Below are 14,849 nucleotides of genomic sequence, written 5' to 3' on the forward strand. Positions count from 1 at the left end.
AAATAGCTAGGCTATTGTATAAACCATCCCTTTGACAATCTCTCGGCTCCTTTGCCCATAGGACAGGTTCTCAAACAATGAGTCTTTGTGCACCGTATGCACCTGCAAGTGATGAGTAAAGATACTTTGAAAGAACACCTCATCGGTCATTTAGACAATGGCTATTCCAGCAGTGGCTGTATCAACTGATAATAAGTAGGTGCTCGACAAGAGGTCGCGCAACACTAGAGGGAGAGTAGTGTGTTGCCTAGCCGTGGTTCGTTAAATCGCAGAGAAAGTGGGAAAGATGGACTTTTACATGACTGTTCTAGGATTATATCCGTTATTATCCAATCTAGCAATTACCAGTGTCTAGCAGACACTACCCCTTCCTTTGACAGTACCTGCTGATAGCATGTGCCTAGCACGTATGGTATCGATATAGCAGTTATCCGGGATATCGTATTTGTGACTTCTTATGTATTTTACTGAAACCTGGCTACGATTGCTATTCAGCCCTGGAAGTCCCCGTGAACCCTTAACCACTCGACCGAGTGCTCAAAGCGTAGAGAGGTTAATCTGGAGCTGTTTACAATCAGAACACCATAGAAGGTGAATGGAGAGGTTGCCCGTACCAACTGACTTTCAGCAACGTGTAAGATCTATTTGTATTCAACTATGGGACAGATGAGCGAAACGCGGTCGCTGATTATGGTCATGGTGATCCCGGTGATAAATGTTTACGCAGACTGCCCATGGCATTTGGCAATCTAGAGCTCTCCGTTTCGCAGAACCTGTTGATCTTGGGGTCCTTCGGCAAAGTAACCTTCTGTGGACTTGGAGTACTTCCCAATCGACCAAGTTTCGTCGGCCGCCGGTTCCCAACCAGTGCCAGTCCAGATCTGCATCCTCACATCGTTGTCCTCATCAATGCCGAAAATGTACAGGAAGTCTGGCGTACGGTTAGTGATCATGAAGATGGTACGATCGGGGGAGGATGAGAGCTTACTCGTGTCGTGTTTTGCTAGCAGCGCCGGCTCCGAGACGAAGGGTCCGGCCAAGGACCACCACTCCTCCTCGGACGGGTTCCAGCGCCCGCCGTCGAAGTTCTTGATGCGCAGCATGCCGTCGTCGAGGTTCTTGCCCACGGCGTCGACGTGGTCGGGCCTCCCGTGCACGACGCGCGGCGTGTCGGTGAACTCGCCGCCCAGGTTCTCCCACTTGTCGGGCGCCGGCCGGTACCCCTGCCCGTCCCAGTACAGGTGGTGCAGCGCGCCGTCGGACGAGTCGATGGCCCAGAAGTCCATGCGGTCCGCGCCCCACGACGTGGCCAGCGGGTTGCCGATGAAGCCCGGGCCCCCGAGGTCCTCCCACGCCGACCACTCGCCGTCGTGGTAGTACTTGTGCAGGAGCGACGCGTTCGCCGCCAGCCCGACGACGTCGAGGCGGCCCGCGCTCCACGACACGACGGCAGGGTCGGAGAAGAACTCGCCGCCGAAGTCCTCCCACTTGTCGCCCGCGGGGAACCAGTCGTGGCCCGTCCACGCCTTGTGGACGTACGAGCCGTTCCTGGTGCGCCCGACGATGTCGAGGCGGTCCTCGCCCCAGGAGACCGACCGGACCGCCTCGATGTGGTGGTGGTGGCCCCCGAGGTCTTCGGCGCCCTTCCAGGACGGGCCCCATTCGCCGCCGCCGAAGTACTTGTGCATGACGCGGCCGCCGGAGCCGTTGACGTAGACGAGGTCAAGCCGGCCCTCGCCCCACGACGTCACCGAGGGGCAGCCCTTGGAATGCGCGGGGAGGTACTCGAACGCCTCGGCGGGCTGCCAGTCGTGCCCGGTGTAGAACTTGTGCCAGATGGACGAGTCCTCGGCGACGCCGAACAGGTCGACGCGGGGATCGGACCAGGATATGGCCGAGAGGCAGGCGTCGTCCGTGAGGGCCGCAACGATCTTTGTGGAGTGTTAGCTAAAATCGTGTCAATGCAATGGCGAGGGAATTGGGCATCATACCCCTGCGATCTGGATCAGACCAGCCAGCTTGCGATATATCATCGTCATTGTTGTGTTGCCGATAGTTACCAACGAATGTGAGCGAAAATTACCATTCCCACCAGGTCGGACGTCCTGTCTTTATGTGTATGTTAGCAGATCCGTGACCGGTCTACGCCATTGACATCATGTTCATTGGTCTCCGTCCCGTCGTGCGCTTCGTCCGAGACATGGCTTGACATTGACGCCTGTTATCCCGGTTATGGCGATCCTTGGCCGATTTAGCGCTACCTGTGCATTCGGGATCGATCCCTTGGCATAGCTGCAGGCAAAGCCAATCACCGGCCTAAATGTGTTAAACATGGCTTGCAGCATGCCGGCACGACGACGATCACCCCGGCCACCAGGCGCCGCAGATCAGGACGGTAGTGCAATTCAGCTGCTGGAGTGGGATGATGATCTGAGACATCTCGGTCCCTGCCGCAGGCTGCTATGCCCGATAACCTTTGGCGAGGACAGGGGGATTCCTGCCGTCCGCGCGGCTGCAGGGTGACTAGAGAACTCTGTTATTTTGGGACCGGTCAATTTCAACTTGTGTGATTTATTCCATGCTCCAAGTCGTGGCATGGATCGGTATAAGATTTTTGGGCAGGCGTCTAGCGTACATCGGCATGCCATCCCATCCCGTACGTTTGCACTGCCCCCCTTCCAAGTCCACTCAATATCTAAATACGGCATAATCCCAAGCTCCAGGGCAATAAACCCAGTACAGTCCCCGTGACGCCTAGCTCCCAATGGAAGTCAGCACAACCTTCATCCCATTCTTTTTCAGGCCGTCTCGTTGTCCTCCCGCTCCTCCCCCCCTCCTCCCCGACGTCGTCCTCAGCCTCCAAGCTATGCACGACGCCCGCCGCCGCCGTGGCGCCCATGTACATGGCCGCAGACACCGACCTCAGCGCGGTCGCGCAGTCGCCCGCCGCGAAGACGCCCTCGACGCTCGTCGCCGGGAAGGGCGCGGCGACCTTGATGAAGCCGCCGCTGCCCTGGGGCTCGAGCTCGAGCCCCAGCTGCGCGGCGAACGGGCCCGCCTGCTCCGCCGCCGGCGCGTGCGCCAGGAAGGCCTCGCGGGTCACGGTGCCGTCCTCCAGGGTGACGAGCAGGCCGTGGCCGGCAGAAGAAGAAGCAGCATTTTCCTGTTCCATCGTGGCTGACGGCGTGGTTGTTGCAAATGGTGTCGCCACTGGGTCTTTGGCTAGCGAGACGATCTTGCGGTCTTCGATACGGTACTTGGTGGTGGACTTCAGAAGCTCGCGCATCGTAGCTCCGAACTCGGCGTCGCCGTTGGTGTAGACTGTGACCCGGTCCGCGAGCCGGCCGGCCATGCGAGCCACCGCGGGCGCCATTGTGGGTTTGGCCATGGGGCCCGTCGCGAGCAGGCCAGCGGAAGGACGGCCGCGCTCCTCGAAGCCGTGGCAGAAAAGGCAGTGGAAGCTAATTAGTTCGTGTCAGCCAACATGACATGGGTTTCCCGTCGAGACATGAAGTGCAGCAATGCGAAAAGCCGGGCACTTACATGCTGTAGCCCCACAGCTCCGCAAACCCAGGGATATCCGGGGCATGACATCCCGCGCCGCGGCGCGGAACGCGGCCGGGTCGCCGTGGTCCCAGCCGGGCACCGCGTGCATGTGGCGCGCGCGCTCGTTGCGGAACCGCGCCGTGCTGAAGACGACGGCCGTGTGCAGCAGGCGCGCCAGGCCGGCCGCGGCGCTGAGGCCCGCGGGGCCCGCGCCCAGGATCAGGACGTCGGACGTCTCGACGAGGGGGTGGCCATCGTTTCGCGACTTTCGGGAATTGTGCAACTCTGGAGTGTATTGGATTCGAGGGTGGTGTTAGAGTGGATGGGAGGTGCGATGTCGGGGCACTGGTTGTTTACTGGAGATGAGGACTGATCTGTTGAGTTCCTTGGTTGGGCGTGTGCTCCCATTTTAACTACTGATCAATACCCTGAAGATCACTGTCGGATACATATATCGGAGACATTCCTGCCAGACAATCTACGTTCGGTCTATATGAATCATGCTGATTCATTCATTCATTTCCCGGGCAGCCATCGTTGCACCAGTCCAAAACCCTCCGCAAAGTGTCCGAGGTTGACCGCCCGGAGTGTAGGTCAGCGCCCCATGGAGTCGCGGGCCCTCTCATCACCCTTGCGCATCCGGGATTGTTGTGGGCTTTTGCCCTGTCATGGTTCTCATGGGTCATCAATTCATTGATTCATAAATCTATCTGAAGTCGTTTCTCATCGCCCAGAGGCCAGTTAGTGGTAGGTCTGTCTATCTTGTAAGGTACCGGAAATCAAAGCAAACATCATTCCTCATGCACTCTCATTAGACTTCCATGTCATCATCCTGCGCCATCTTGCCCAGGTCTAGATGTCCAACCTCTGGGCTGGAGACGGAAGGCGGAGGTCTCTCATTGAGCACCGGATCCTTCCAAGTCTGCATCAGAGACTGGGGAAGCAAAGTGTCGAAACTAGGGCGCACCTCCCGGCACTCCTTGATGAAGCGGACCCCGCCAACGTTGAGCTCACACACGTCAAGCTGCATCTTCATGCCAACCACCATCTTGGCCAGCAGATGGTCATCAACAATGAACGTCTCGGTCGGCTGCTGGCTGTCGTCGACGTCCTCGGGGCGGGGGACATTGCTCCATGCATGGTCAATGACGGTAGGTCGAAGCATGGCGATTCCGGTCGGCTTGACCTTGCCGCTGAGGTTCTCCTTTTCGAGCATCTCTTCATTGTGGGCTTTGACGCGCTTGCTGGGTCGGTGCGTGGAGACGATCTGGTAGGCCTGGCTTTTGGTGTTGACAACGCGAATCTCTCTGGGCTCAGTCTCGTAGATGGTCTGCTTCAGCGTTTCATCTTTGATCTTGTCCATCATGTTGAAGCGGAAAATGATCAATTGCAGATGGGCATCGAGCTTCTGGGGGTTGTAGCGCGTCTCATAACCTTCCCATCCTGAAGCCTTCTTCTCCTCCGGGGTCTCGCTGGCAGGCTGCTCAGGCTCATAGGCCTTGAAAATGCCGCCATCGCAGAACAGGAAGCGAGTGGCAGTGTTGAACGAGTCAGGGAGCGCCGCGTAGAGATCAGAAGCGGCGCGCATCTCATCGGGTGCAACCTGGCAGATGGCCTGGGCGGCCTTGATGTTGGCCGTATACTCCGGGCATACGTCGTGGTGGAGGACGTAATTCAGGAAATTGTGAATCACCTGGCCTGCCTGGCGAGTGTCGGTCTCGGGGTCGATGCTCGAGAAGCACTCGGTGATGTAACGCGAGAGGAAACCCTTGACAACGCCCTCAAAGTCGACGACCCAATCCTCGGTATCCTTGGGGTTGTAGAACTTGGCGCTGGTCACGCCGCTCTGGATGAATTCCGTGGCCGTCATCTGGCGAATTTCGTCCGTCGTGGCGGCCCGGATCTCGTCGATGTCCATGCCTCCAAACTGACGCTGCGAACTTTCGATCCCGCCAAAGAAAAGGTACTTGTCGAAGACGTGGGCATTGCGCTCTTTCAACTTGCGCTTCTGGCGGTAGCGCTGGATGCACTCCTCAATGCGCTGGGGGAAGGGGATCTCGGCTGCGTAGATCTGCTTCTCCTCGGAGGCTTCGGGCGGAGTCACCGGGGGTCGCAGAAGTTCTCTGCGAGATTGATTAGCACAGCAGAATTGATGGAGCGAATGGATCCCGACTCCCAACATACCTTCGAGACCAGTGATATGTCTTCGCTTTTTGCCCACCTTGGGGCGACTCTTCTTCTTCTTCTTGGGCTTCTCGTCCCCAAGGTCAGGTCGTTAACCTTGCCAGTGACACCATCCACATCTGGACCGTCCCCGGCAACCTCATCAGCCTCAATAATGTCGCCTTTGATTTCCTCGAGATCGCTGTTGTTCGGTAGCTCGATTTGCTCATTCTTCTCCTCCACAGAGTACCCTTGAATATCCTCGTATGTCAAGGCAGATGTCTCGACGGTGGCAGAATGCTCGGTAGCCTCTGCCAGCCCATTACCAGCAAGTGTTGCCGGTTTATCAGTCATCTTATCAAATCTAAACCATCGAGGGCTCCTAGATGCTGAGTCGGCCGTCCTGAGTAGCTGTCGGTCAACATGGGTTGGTTGGGGCTTAGTAGGCAACGGACTTGGGAGTGTGGTTAGGATCAACGAGTGACCACGCTGAATGAGATGTAGGCAATTGAAACCAATTCTGCTGTTTGCTCTTGGGCGCGTGCCTGCAATTGACGGGAAGTAGAATGGCCCAATAGGTGTGATGGTGTGCATGTGCTCTCATCAACCGGGCGAGTAGATGGAGGCTGAAGTGAAGGGGCTTGCATTGGGAAGGTAACAATCAAAGAGGAACGTGAATTACATCAAACTCGAGAGAGGAAATTCAATTTCATGTTGTACTCACATTTGGCTGGTTTGGAGGTGTTTATTGTGTGGGTGGTATGTGAAAGGTGAAGGCCAAGCTGATTCTTAACCACCAAAGGCAATAGTGCAGCAGGAAGGAAGCAGTTGCTCTTGCCCGAAATCACAGATGTGCATTCTCTAGGATACATGCGAAACAAACGGAAGTGTGGCCTGTAGCTGCGGTGAAATCTGAAGAGATCTTCAACCTTCAACGGGGAGGCTATGTTGTTTGCTGCAGCATATCACAAAAGAGCACTCAGCCAAACGACAATCAGATGTACCACGACGCCAGCAATGCTCCCACGATGGCAAACCGTGTGTAACCCAAATATTTTGATTGAAATTGCAGATTCCCCATCCAGCAATTATGCGCAGATTAATGCCATTGCCAAACAACCCAAGGTACTGTATCAAACAGCCCAAAGTCAGTTGCTTCCTCCTGGTCCTACCATAAAGGCGATCACGCATAATGACCCTTGGGTGTAAGCAAATATCCCTTGAACAGGATTGGGAGCATAGATGTTAGATGTTAAATGATTTGCTCGATGGGTGATATCTCCAACACCAACATGCAACTGCCATGGGACCTGATGACCGATGTCTCAAAAGTTCCAACGCATCCCGTCGGTTGTCAGCACGTGCCAGCTGGTTCTTTCATGTTACTCGCGAGACTTGCGACCATTGATGAGGTGGCCAAATTGAACACGGGAATCGGATTGCTGATGTTGTCAGATGCTCTCTAAGAGATGATCTAAAGCTGAGATGCTAAGCAGATGAGTGGTCGAAAGCATGCATGTTTCTTATGGCGAGTCTCCTGGTGAGTCGGTTGAACTTCTTCTACACTGCAGATGCAAGTGAGCAAATAGCCGCAAAAGCTGAATGTGGCTCATCGCGGTCATCGCTTGTCGCTAAACTCCTGACAAGAGCTAACGATCAGTGGGTAGGGTCCGCTAATCCACCCATCAGCTTTAGTGGTGAGTGGGTAAGGCAGATTCTGGAGGGGTGGCCAAAAGGTAGAAGGGTGTGGGTGGCTTAGCAGACGTCGACACGCTGAAAGTCCGCCACACACTGGCGACTGCACGTCGTTGGCCGTCCTTCCTTGAGACCGGTGCCGTGTAAGCCGGGACCGCAGCAAAACCACGTCGTCCTGTGTGCTCTTCACGTCACTGCAGCACGAGTAAGCCGGCACAGCAGGAAATCTTGGCTGGCCTGGCTGGGTACAGTAACATGGTGATAGGCCAGCCCCGGTGGGACTGGCGTTGAACCAATGAAATTAGGGGTGCGAAAACGTGTAACAAGCGCTGTCACGATTAATTGCGAGTGCGTGTACCTGTATCCGGCGGCCTCTTTCTGGATGATGGCATGCGCCCGTGACCACATGTATGTAAAGTTTGCACCTCTGTATGAAACCCATCAATCAACCTCAATCTGGAGGGAGAATAGACATGGAGAAGGAAACATGGATCGAAGATATGGGTTCGAGTTTAATGGACCCCTGACCAGAACCCCGACCAGCAGAAGGGAGGATGGAGGGGCGCTCCAGGGCCCAGAATGCACCCAAAGGCCTAACCGATGACGGCAGCCCAGCCCAGCTCAGCGGCAACGTATTGCGTATTGCCCCCTTTGGAGCGTCCTTTTTTTCTTTCTTTCTGAACTTCTCCCTCTACCCTCTAGTAGCTTAGTCCTCCCGAATTCCTTCACGTCACTTATCCCCTGTTCCTCGTTGTACCTGTTCAAATTGTATGCTGGTCTTTTGTATGGCTGCTTGCTGGCTGCGCCCTCTGCCACCCTCCCGCTTCCGCCTCCTTGCTCCCTTGAATTCAATTTGATCCTGTGCTTTTCTGCCCGCCCTGTTCCTCGTCCTTTTTCGTTGTAACCAGCATCCATCCATCTTCTTCTTATTTGTAGTCGAACCGCACCCCCTCCTTTACGTGCGCGTTGGAACCAACTCCTTTTGCCTGTCACTTTCCCCCAAGCTTCATTGCACTGCCCTCTAAGTTTGCAAGTAGAAATAAAGGTTCGACGTCCAAAAGCCTATTCCTTGCATCGTCGTTACATGTTGTCGTGCGCCGTTGTATTCGTTCTTTGTGCGCTCGGCTGTGCAAGCGCCGAAGCTATCCTTTGATTACTACTGCTCTTCTCGTCCCTGAAACGAAACTGCGCGAGGGCCAGATAAACCTCTCCAGCTACCGAAACACTTTCGAAAACCACCCAAACCATTGGCTTCAGACGAAAACCCCCGCGTGAAGACCTGTCGCCAAGGATCGGAAAACCTCAATTACGTTTTATTTAATGGGTGTCGCCAACAACATGAGCGCCGGATCGCCCAAGAGATTGGCCACGTCTGCGACCTTCCCCCTGCCAAGCGCGGAAAGAGTGGCGAGCGAGACATGCCCAAGCAGAAGGACTTGGTCGACTACAACTACGCCGTCGCCGGACAGTAAGGCGCTCCTCTCTCCCTTGCCGCTTCTTGCACGCGCGCAACCAATGCGCACCCATCATCGCCCTTTGCTCCTCGAGGTACTGACCATGGCGCGAATAGTGCGGGCACATTGTGCGATGCCGACGGCGAGCTGTTCATCAAGCCCTGCACTTCGCCCGGAAATCAACTTCTACGAGTCGGCGCATGCGCTGCACCCCGACTTTGCCGAATGGATGCCGCTGTACCTGGGTAGCCTCGCCTTGACCGAGAACACGACCGACGAGATGATCCACGCCGCCATCCCGGGCATTGTCGAGCACGCCGACATCCCCACGCCCATCAAGGAGGACATCAAGTCGCACCTGCACCTCGACGAGCGCCCCATCGCCCCCGCCCTGCTGCAGCGCTCCGTCACGATGGGCCCGGCGCCCGGCGCCACCCCGACATCCAGAAAAATCAAGACGGACCGCGCCGTGGTGCTGGAGAACGCCAGCTTCGGGTACAAGAAGCCCAACATCATGGACGCCAAGCTGGGGCTGCGGCTCTGGGCCGACGACGCGCCCGCGGAGAAGCGGGCGCGCTTCGACGAGATCGCGCGCGAGACGACGCACAGGAAGTACGGGTTCCGCGTCGCGGGCATGCGGGTGTACCAGGGGTCCGAGGACGGCGCGGACCTGGACCAGGAGGGGTACCGCATCTACGACAAGTGGTGGGGCCGCAACACGGTCAACGACAACAACCTGCTGGCCAGCCTCAAGCAGTTCATCTTCAACCCGCCCGCCGGCATCGACGAGGAGCTCGGCAAGGTCGTCGCGGGCGCCTTCGCCACCGACCTGCGCCGCGTCCAGGAGGTCCTCGAGGCCCACGAGAGCCGCATGTACTCGGCCAGCCTGCTCTTCGTCTTCGAGGGCGACGGCGCCGCCCTGCGCGCCGCCATCGACGAGACGAGCGCCAGCGCGCAGACGTCGTCCGTCAACAACAACGGCCTGCGCGTCGACAGCGGCATCGGCATGGACGAGGTCCGCTCCTCCTCCTCGGCCGCCAACGGCCACGACAAGGCGTACGTCAGCATCAGCGACGCCGTCGGGGGCGACGGCGGGGGCGACGACGAGTCGGACGACTCGGAGGAGGACTACTCGAGCATGCCGCACATTTACAGCCTGAAGCTCATCGACTTCGCCCACGCGCGCTGGGTGCCGGGCCAGGGGCCCGACGAAAACGTCCTGCTCGGGGTGAGGGCCTTGGCAAAGCTCTTCGAGGATATGTCACAGTAGGCGGGCAGGCAGACGGACAGATAGGCAGCGGACACAGACGAGCGAGCACGGGGGACAAACGGAACACAGGGGCGTGTACGATGCGATGATGATATCCCAGCATGTGGCGCTTTTTGCATGTGCATTTTCTTAGAGAGAGAGAGAGAGAGAGAAAGAAGGAGAGAGGGGGATGCGGAAGGGGGATTTGCATGGAATCTTCTACACATACTCGTAGTCCACACAACGGCGTTACCGGACGGAATGGGATCTCATTTTCTCACGATTAGACCCTTCAAAAAAAAATACATATATACAATTCAGCTTTTCCGATGTTGGCTGGTCTGGAACCCAAAGCACCGTGAATGTACAATCTTTGAGTTGACTGGCTCTACGAATGAACTGAATCTCCCTCTCTCTCTACCCCTTAGGACACCTAGCTTGGGCCCCTGTAACTTGGAACAAGGCAGGCCTGCCAGCACTAACCAACCTAAATTTTAAAGGCCCCCCACTGAAAGTGCACCTAAAACGAGTCTGCCCCGCCAAGGCTGTGAGGCTGAAAGTCGACCGTCAATTCAATAATTGATTATCGACAAGCTTGCATTTCCTTCCGTCATATCCTCCTTCTTCCCGCATTGCATTCCAACCTCGCTCCATGGTGTGTGATTTCCAGGTGTTGGCGCAACCACATTGAAAGCACTGATGCAATAGGTAGCCAGTAGGTGATCCGAATAGACCACACAGTGGCAGTCGCAATTCGTCTGGTCCATGTTGATTTGATTCTGTGTCGCTCTTTCGCGTTGCTTGCTGCAACTAAACCCCACACCTTCATTCTCTTGATCGCGGTGAAATCGTAGAAGTCACAGTCACAGTCACAGTCACCCACGTCTCTCGCGCCTGCCGTCATCCATCCTTTCTTCTCACCGCCATGTCCATTCCAGGCTTAGGTTACATTGCGCCCGCGCCGCCGCCCGGGTCCGCCGCCGCCGCCGCCGCCCTGGTCGAGACGACGACGGTCAAGCTGCAGCCCTTCTGGGAGTACCGGTTCGAGGTGCCCGCCGCGACGACGCTGACGGTGCGCCTCGTCAGCGGCACCGCCGAGAAGGACGGCACCGAGCTCGCCCCCCACACGCCCTACGTCTTCACGCGCGTCAAGTCCAAGATCAACACCTGGCAGACCTGCGAGCTCGAGGTCACCTCCCCCAACCCCGACGCCTACCATGCCTACACGGCGACGCCCGCCACGCCCGACGCCACCAGCCTGGTCTCCTACCTCAACCTGCACATGAAGCTCGAGGGCCTGCGCGCCGCCGTGCAGCGGAGCATCGAGAACAAGAACAAGAATAACAACAACGCCGTGGGCATGGGCCCGCGCGTCCTCGTCTGCGGCCCCGCCGGCAGCGGCAAGACGAGCCTGGCGCGGACGCTGGCGGGCTGGGCGACGCGCATGGGCGGGCAGCCGATGGTGGTGAACACGGACCCGACGCACGGCATGCTGGCGCTGCCGGGCACGCTGAGCGCGGCCGTCTTCGCCACCATCATGGACGTGACGGCCGAGTGGGGCGGCACGCCGAGCTCGGGGCCCACGGCCATCCCCGTCAAGCTGCCGCTGTCGTACCTGTTCGGCCTGCGCGCGCCCCGGGAGAACCCCAAGCTGTACCGCGCCCTCGTCAGCCGCCTCGCCGTCGCCACCACCAGCCGCCTCGCCGACGACCCGGACGTCCGCCGCGCCGGCATGCTCATCGACACGGGCGACCTGGGCCACAGCGGCGCCGCCGAGGACGGCGACGGCAACACCAACAGCAACAACACCAGCGGCTACGACATGCTCGCCCACGTCGCGTCCGAGTTCTCGGCGAACATCGTCGTCGTCTTGGGCTCGGACAGCATGACGGCCGACCTGACGCGGCGCTTCGCGGGCCAGAAGACCACGCTGGGCGAGGACATTGCTGTCGTGGGCCTCGGCAGGAGCGACGGCGCGGTCGAGCGGGATGCCGCCTTCATGCAGAGCGTGGCCGAGGCCACCATCAAGGAATACTTCTTCGGCGACGTGCGGAGGAACCTGAGCCCGCACACGCAACAGGTGCCTTTCGACGCTGTCACGATCTGGAAGGTTGTCGAAGGTATGTCGAGCCCTATTCTATTCTTTCCAACTTGAACCCCATACTCCTGTCACGCCAGAGCTCCCTATTGACCATTGACTGTAGACTCCACGAATGTTTCTTCAGATGAAGACTTCTACGATCCCGCCGCATCGGATTCAAGCTTCGAGAGAGTCGAGCCGTCCCTGGCCATGTCCTCGTGCATCCTCGCCGTCGTCTACGCCGGCATCCACGACGACCCCGACACGATCCGCGACGCCAACATCATGGGCTACGTCTGGGTCGCGGGCGTCGACGAGGCTAAGCGCAAGTTGAAACTCACGGCGCCGGTGCCCACTAGGCTGGGGGACCGTCCCATGGTGCTGGGTAATTATCCAGAGCCGGTCATCGGCTTAACTGGTTAGAGAAAGATAGAAAAGGCGTTACAATCTAGTTGTGATCACAGCATTGCTGCAGATAGTCACGATTTAGACCCATCAATTAATCAAAATTTCACATGATTGCTATTATCATGTCAATGGATATCTGATTCCCCCATACTATTTATTCTTCTTTTTCTTTAACTCAATCCCTTTTGTCAACACCATGTTTGATAGCTACTCATGTAGAATAGAGTCTCCCTTTAGTATGACTCGCTGCTGCTGCTATATTCCGCGCTGCTTTCTTCGCTACTTACGTAGTCTTCACTGCTGTCACCATCAAGATCTGACCCGCCACTGAGTCCAATTTCGCCCAAGGCAGTCAAGAACCCAACCACATCATCGTGGGCTGCAGAGATTTCTAACGACACCAATTCTCCCATCAGCGCTTCGGAGTCGCGGCCCAGCTGCATTGCGGTCCTGGTCCATTTGTCCATCTTCGTCTTCTGGTCGTGGCTGCCGCTCCCTTTGCTGTACCAGTTCGCATCTGGCCGCCTGTCTTGCTGCTGTTGATGCTTCCGCACTGCGTCCATCGCCTCCGTCACCCGGCTCAGCACCTTCGCCAGGTGCAGCTCGGCCCGGTCGAATCGCTCGTCGCCCAGACCCCGCTGCCGCGCCGATAGTTCACCGCAGGCCCCGACGCGATTCCACCAGTCACGCATCTTGGCGAGTTTCCCGGGCAAAGGGGCCAGCCGCCCGTGTGCTTTGCGCAGGGACCACTGCATCACACCTGCCGGATCGTCGCGTGACGGTATCGATGATGACGCACCGTTGTCGTAGTCGCCGCCGTAGCCTCTGTAACTGTTTCTGCGAGCACGGCCTCCCCGACGGCTCCCTCCGCCGGAAAAGGAGTTATAGTCCTCGTGGCGGCCGGGTGGGTTGCCGGGCTGTGAGAAGTTGCTCCATTGTCCTCGCGGCATGCTACGACTGAAGTTGTTGTTTCCTCCTGGCGGACAGCCGTGAGACCCAAACCCACCCCGTGGCCTTCTCGAATCGTTGCTCTCGCGTGAAAACCTCCCTTTCGCGCGAGACGTGAACTGCGACGCCTCGTCGAACCATTCTTCAAACTCGGGAGCATCCATAAAGCTGTAGCCACGACCGCCGAATCCTCCCCTTCCCCCATATTCCGAGCCGGGCGGCGGCGAGCCTGAGAACCCACTTCTTCCATAGCCACCACGCGAGGGACCGGCATCCGGATAGCCGCCTTCTTTAGGGGCCGGCTTACCTGGCGGAGGCGGGACCCAGCGGCCCCGCCTAGGCTCGGCAATGTAGTCGAGGACGTCCTCGTAGGCGTCGCGGATCTCGGCGAACTTGTCGTTGTTGGCCTGGGTCTCGCCGGCCCGGTCGGGGTGGTGCCTGAGCGACAGCTTGCGAAACGCTGCCCGGATCTCCTTCTCGGCGGCGCCGGGGGCGAGGCCGAGGATGCGGTAGCAGTCCTTGAGGGACGGTCTTTCTCTGAAGCCGGCTGCCTGCGTCATGACTGATTGGGTCTTGGTGTTTTCTTTTCTTGGTTTGTTGGTGTGGGCTGGCTTATTGTTGAGAATCAAAAGAAGCCGAGACAATAGAAAATAGATGGTAATAATAGATGTCTTTCCTAGATGAGTCGTTTGATGTACGACTCGAGTCTCCCTATAAGTACTGGCTAACTATGAGCAACAATATCCATTGTTGGACTGAATACAAAGAACAAGATTGGCCCGCCCCTGGAACCATGGCATAAACACATCGCTCATATTCCATGTCTCTCTTTCACCATTTAGGACTACTTGAAACAAAGAAGGCACTGCGGGTGCATCCGCTCTTCTTTGTGCTAGGGGCTTCTATACGATACTCGTTCATGTCGTGAAGGACAGTATCTACCAGAGAATGACAGTGAGGGTTATTCAGGTCAAAGGGATATCGCTCTAACCAGGTGTCGATATCTGCGTCCTTACGGCCCTATCTCTGTTATCCCGTGACTTGAATATTCTATACTCATCAAGTAATGATGGAAGTGCTGGACATATTAGGAAATATTATTTATTTGAGGAAAGTAATTGAACAGCCTCAGAAATGCTATTTCGAAGAGTCAGTTCATCAGGTCTGGAGCCAAGCTGAGCACGGGTAGCGAGACATTCCCTCAGGCTCCCCTGATTATAACAACTTTGTCGGCGCCATCACCCGTCGATAAACCGGAAAGGGGGTGGCGACTTTCAGGCGATTAGCCAGGTAACCAATCATGTTG

At 57.2% G+C, this 14,849-nt stretch overlaps 6 protein-coding genes across 6 annotated transcripts; 2 read left to right on the plus strand and 4 right to left on the minus strand.

The window, feature by feature from the left end:
* Positions 1 to 749: 749 nt before the first annotated feature.
* Positions 750 to 2,039, minus strand: PG998_015221 (uncharacterized protein; the record flags this gene model as incomplete). Its single annotated transcript, XM_066882037.1, has 3 exons — positions 750 to 931; positions 989 to 1,931; positions 1,992 to 2,039. 3 exons carry the CDS (start codon positions 2,037 to 2,039, stop codon positions 750 to 752), a joined length of 1,173 nt encoding a protein of 390 aa, XP_066722952.1.
* Positions 2,040 to 2,695: 656 nt separating this feature from the next.
* Positions 2,696 to 4,010, minus strand: PG998_015222 (thioredoxin reductase GliT-like protein; the record flags this gene model as incomplete). Its single annotated transcript, XM_066882038.1, has 3 exons — positions 2,696 to 3,461; positions 3,540 to 3,831; positions 3,974 to 4,010. 3 exons carry the CDS (start codon positions 4,008 to 4,010, stop codon positions 2,696 to 2,698), a joined length of 1,095 nt encoding a protein of 364 aa, XP_066722953.1.
* Positions 4,011 to 4,357: 347 nt separating this feature from the next.
* On the minus strand, positions 4,358 to 6,063 carry PG998_015223 (uncharacterized protein; the record flags this gene model as incomplete). Its single annotated transcript, XM_066882039.1, has 3 exons — positions 4,358 to 5,667; positions 5,731 to 5,800; positions 5,827 to 6,063. The coding sequence occupies 3 exons, from the start codon at positions 6,061 to 6,063 to the stop codon at positions 4,358 to 4,360; spliced, it is 1,617 nt and encodes a 538-aa protein (XP_066722954.1).
* Positions 6,064 to 8,822: 2,759 nt separating this feature from the next.
* Positions 8,823 to 10,128, plus strand: PG998_015224 (uncharacterized protein; the record flags this gene model as incomplete). Its single annotated transcript, XM_066882040.1, has 2 exons — positions 8,823 to 8,872; positions 9,018 to 10,128. The coding sequence occupies 2 exons, from the start codon at positions 8,823 to 8,825 to the stop codon at positions 10,126 to 10,128; spliced, it is 1,161 nt and encodes a 386-aa protein (XP_066722955.1).
* A 904-nt stretch (positions 10,129 to 11,032) lies between these two features.
* PG998_015225 (uncharacterized protein) lies at positions 11,033 to 12,610 on the plus strand (the record flags this gene model as incomplete). The annotated part of the gene is made up of 2 exons (XM_066882041.1): positions 11,033 to 12,227; positions 12,312 to 12,610. The coding sequence occupies 2 exons, from the start codon at positions 11,033 to 11,035 to the stop codon at positions 12,608 to 12,610; spliced, it is 1,494 nt and encodes a 497-aa protein (XP_066722956.1).
* Positions 12,611 to 12,828: 218 nt separating this feature from the next.
* On the minus strand, positions 12,829 to 14,103 carry PG998_015226 (uncharacterized protein; the record flags this gene model as incomplete). The annotated part of the gene is made up of 1 exon (XM_066882042.1): positions 12,829 to 14,103. One exon carries the CDS (start codon positions 14,101 to 14,103, stop codon positions 12,829 to 12,831), a length of 1,275 nt encoding a protein of 424 aa, XP_066722957.1.
* Between the last annotated feature and the right edge of the window lie 746 nt (positions 14,104 to 14,849).

Source organism: Apiospora kogelbergensis, assembly GCF_038363985.1.
Source record: "Apiospora kogelbergensis strain CBS 113332 chromosome Unknown utg000021l_segment0_segment0, whole genome shotgun sequence".
NCBI lineage: Eukaryota > Fungi > Ascomycota > Sordariomycetes > Amphisphaeriales > Apiosporaceae > Apiospora > Apiospora kogelbergensis.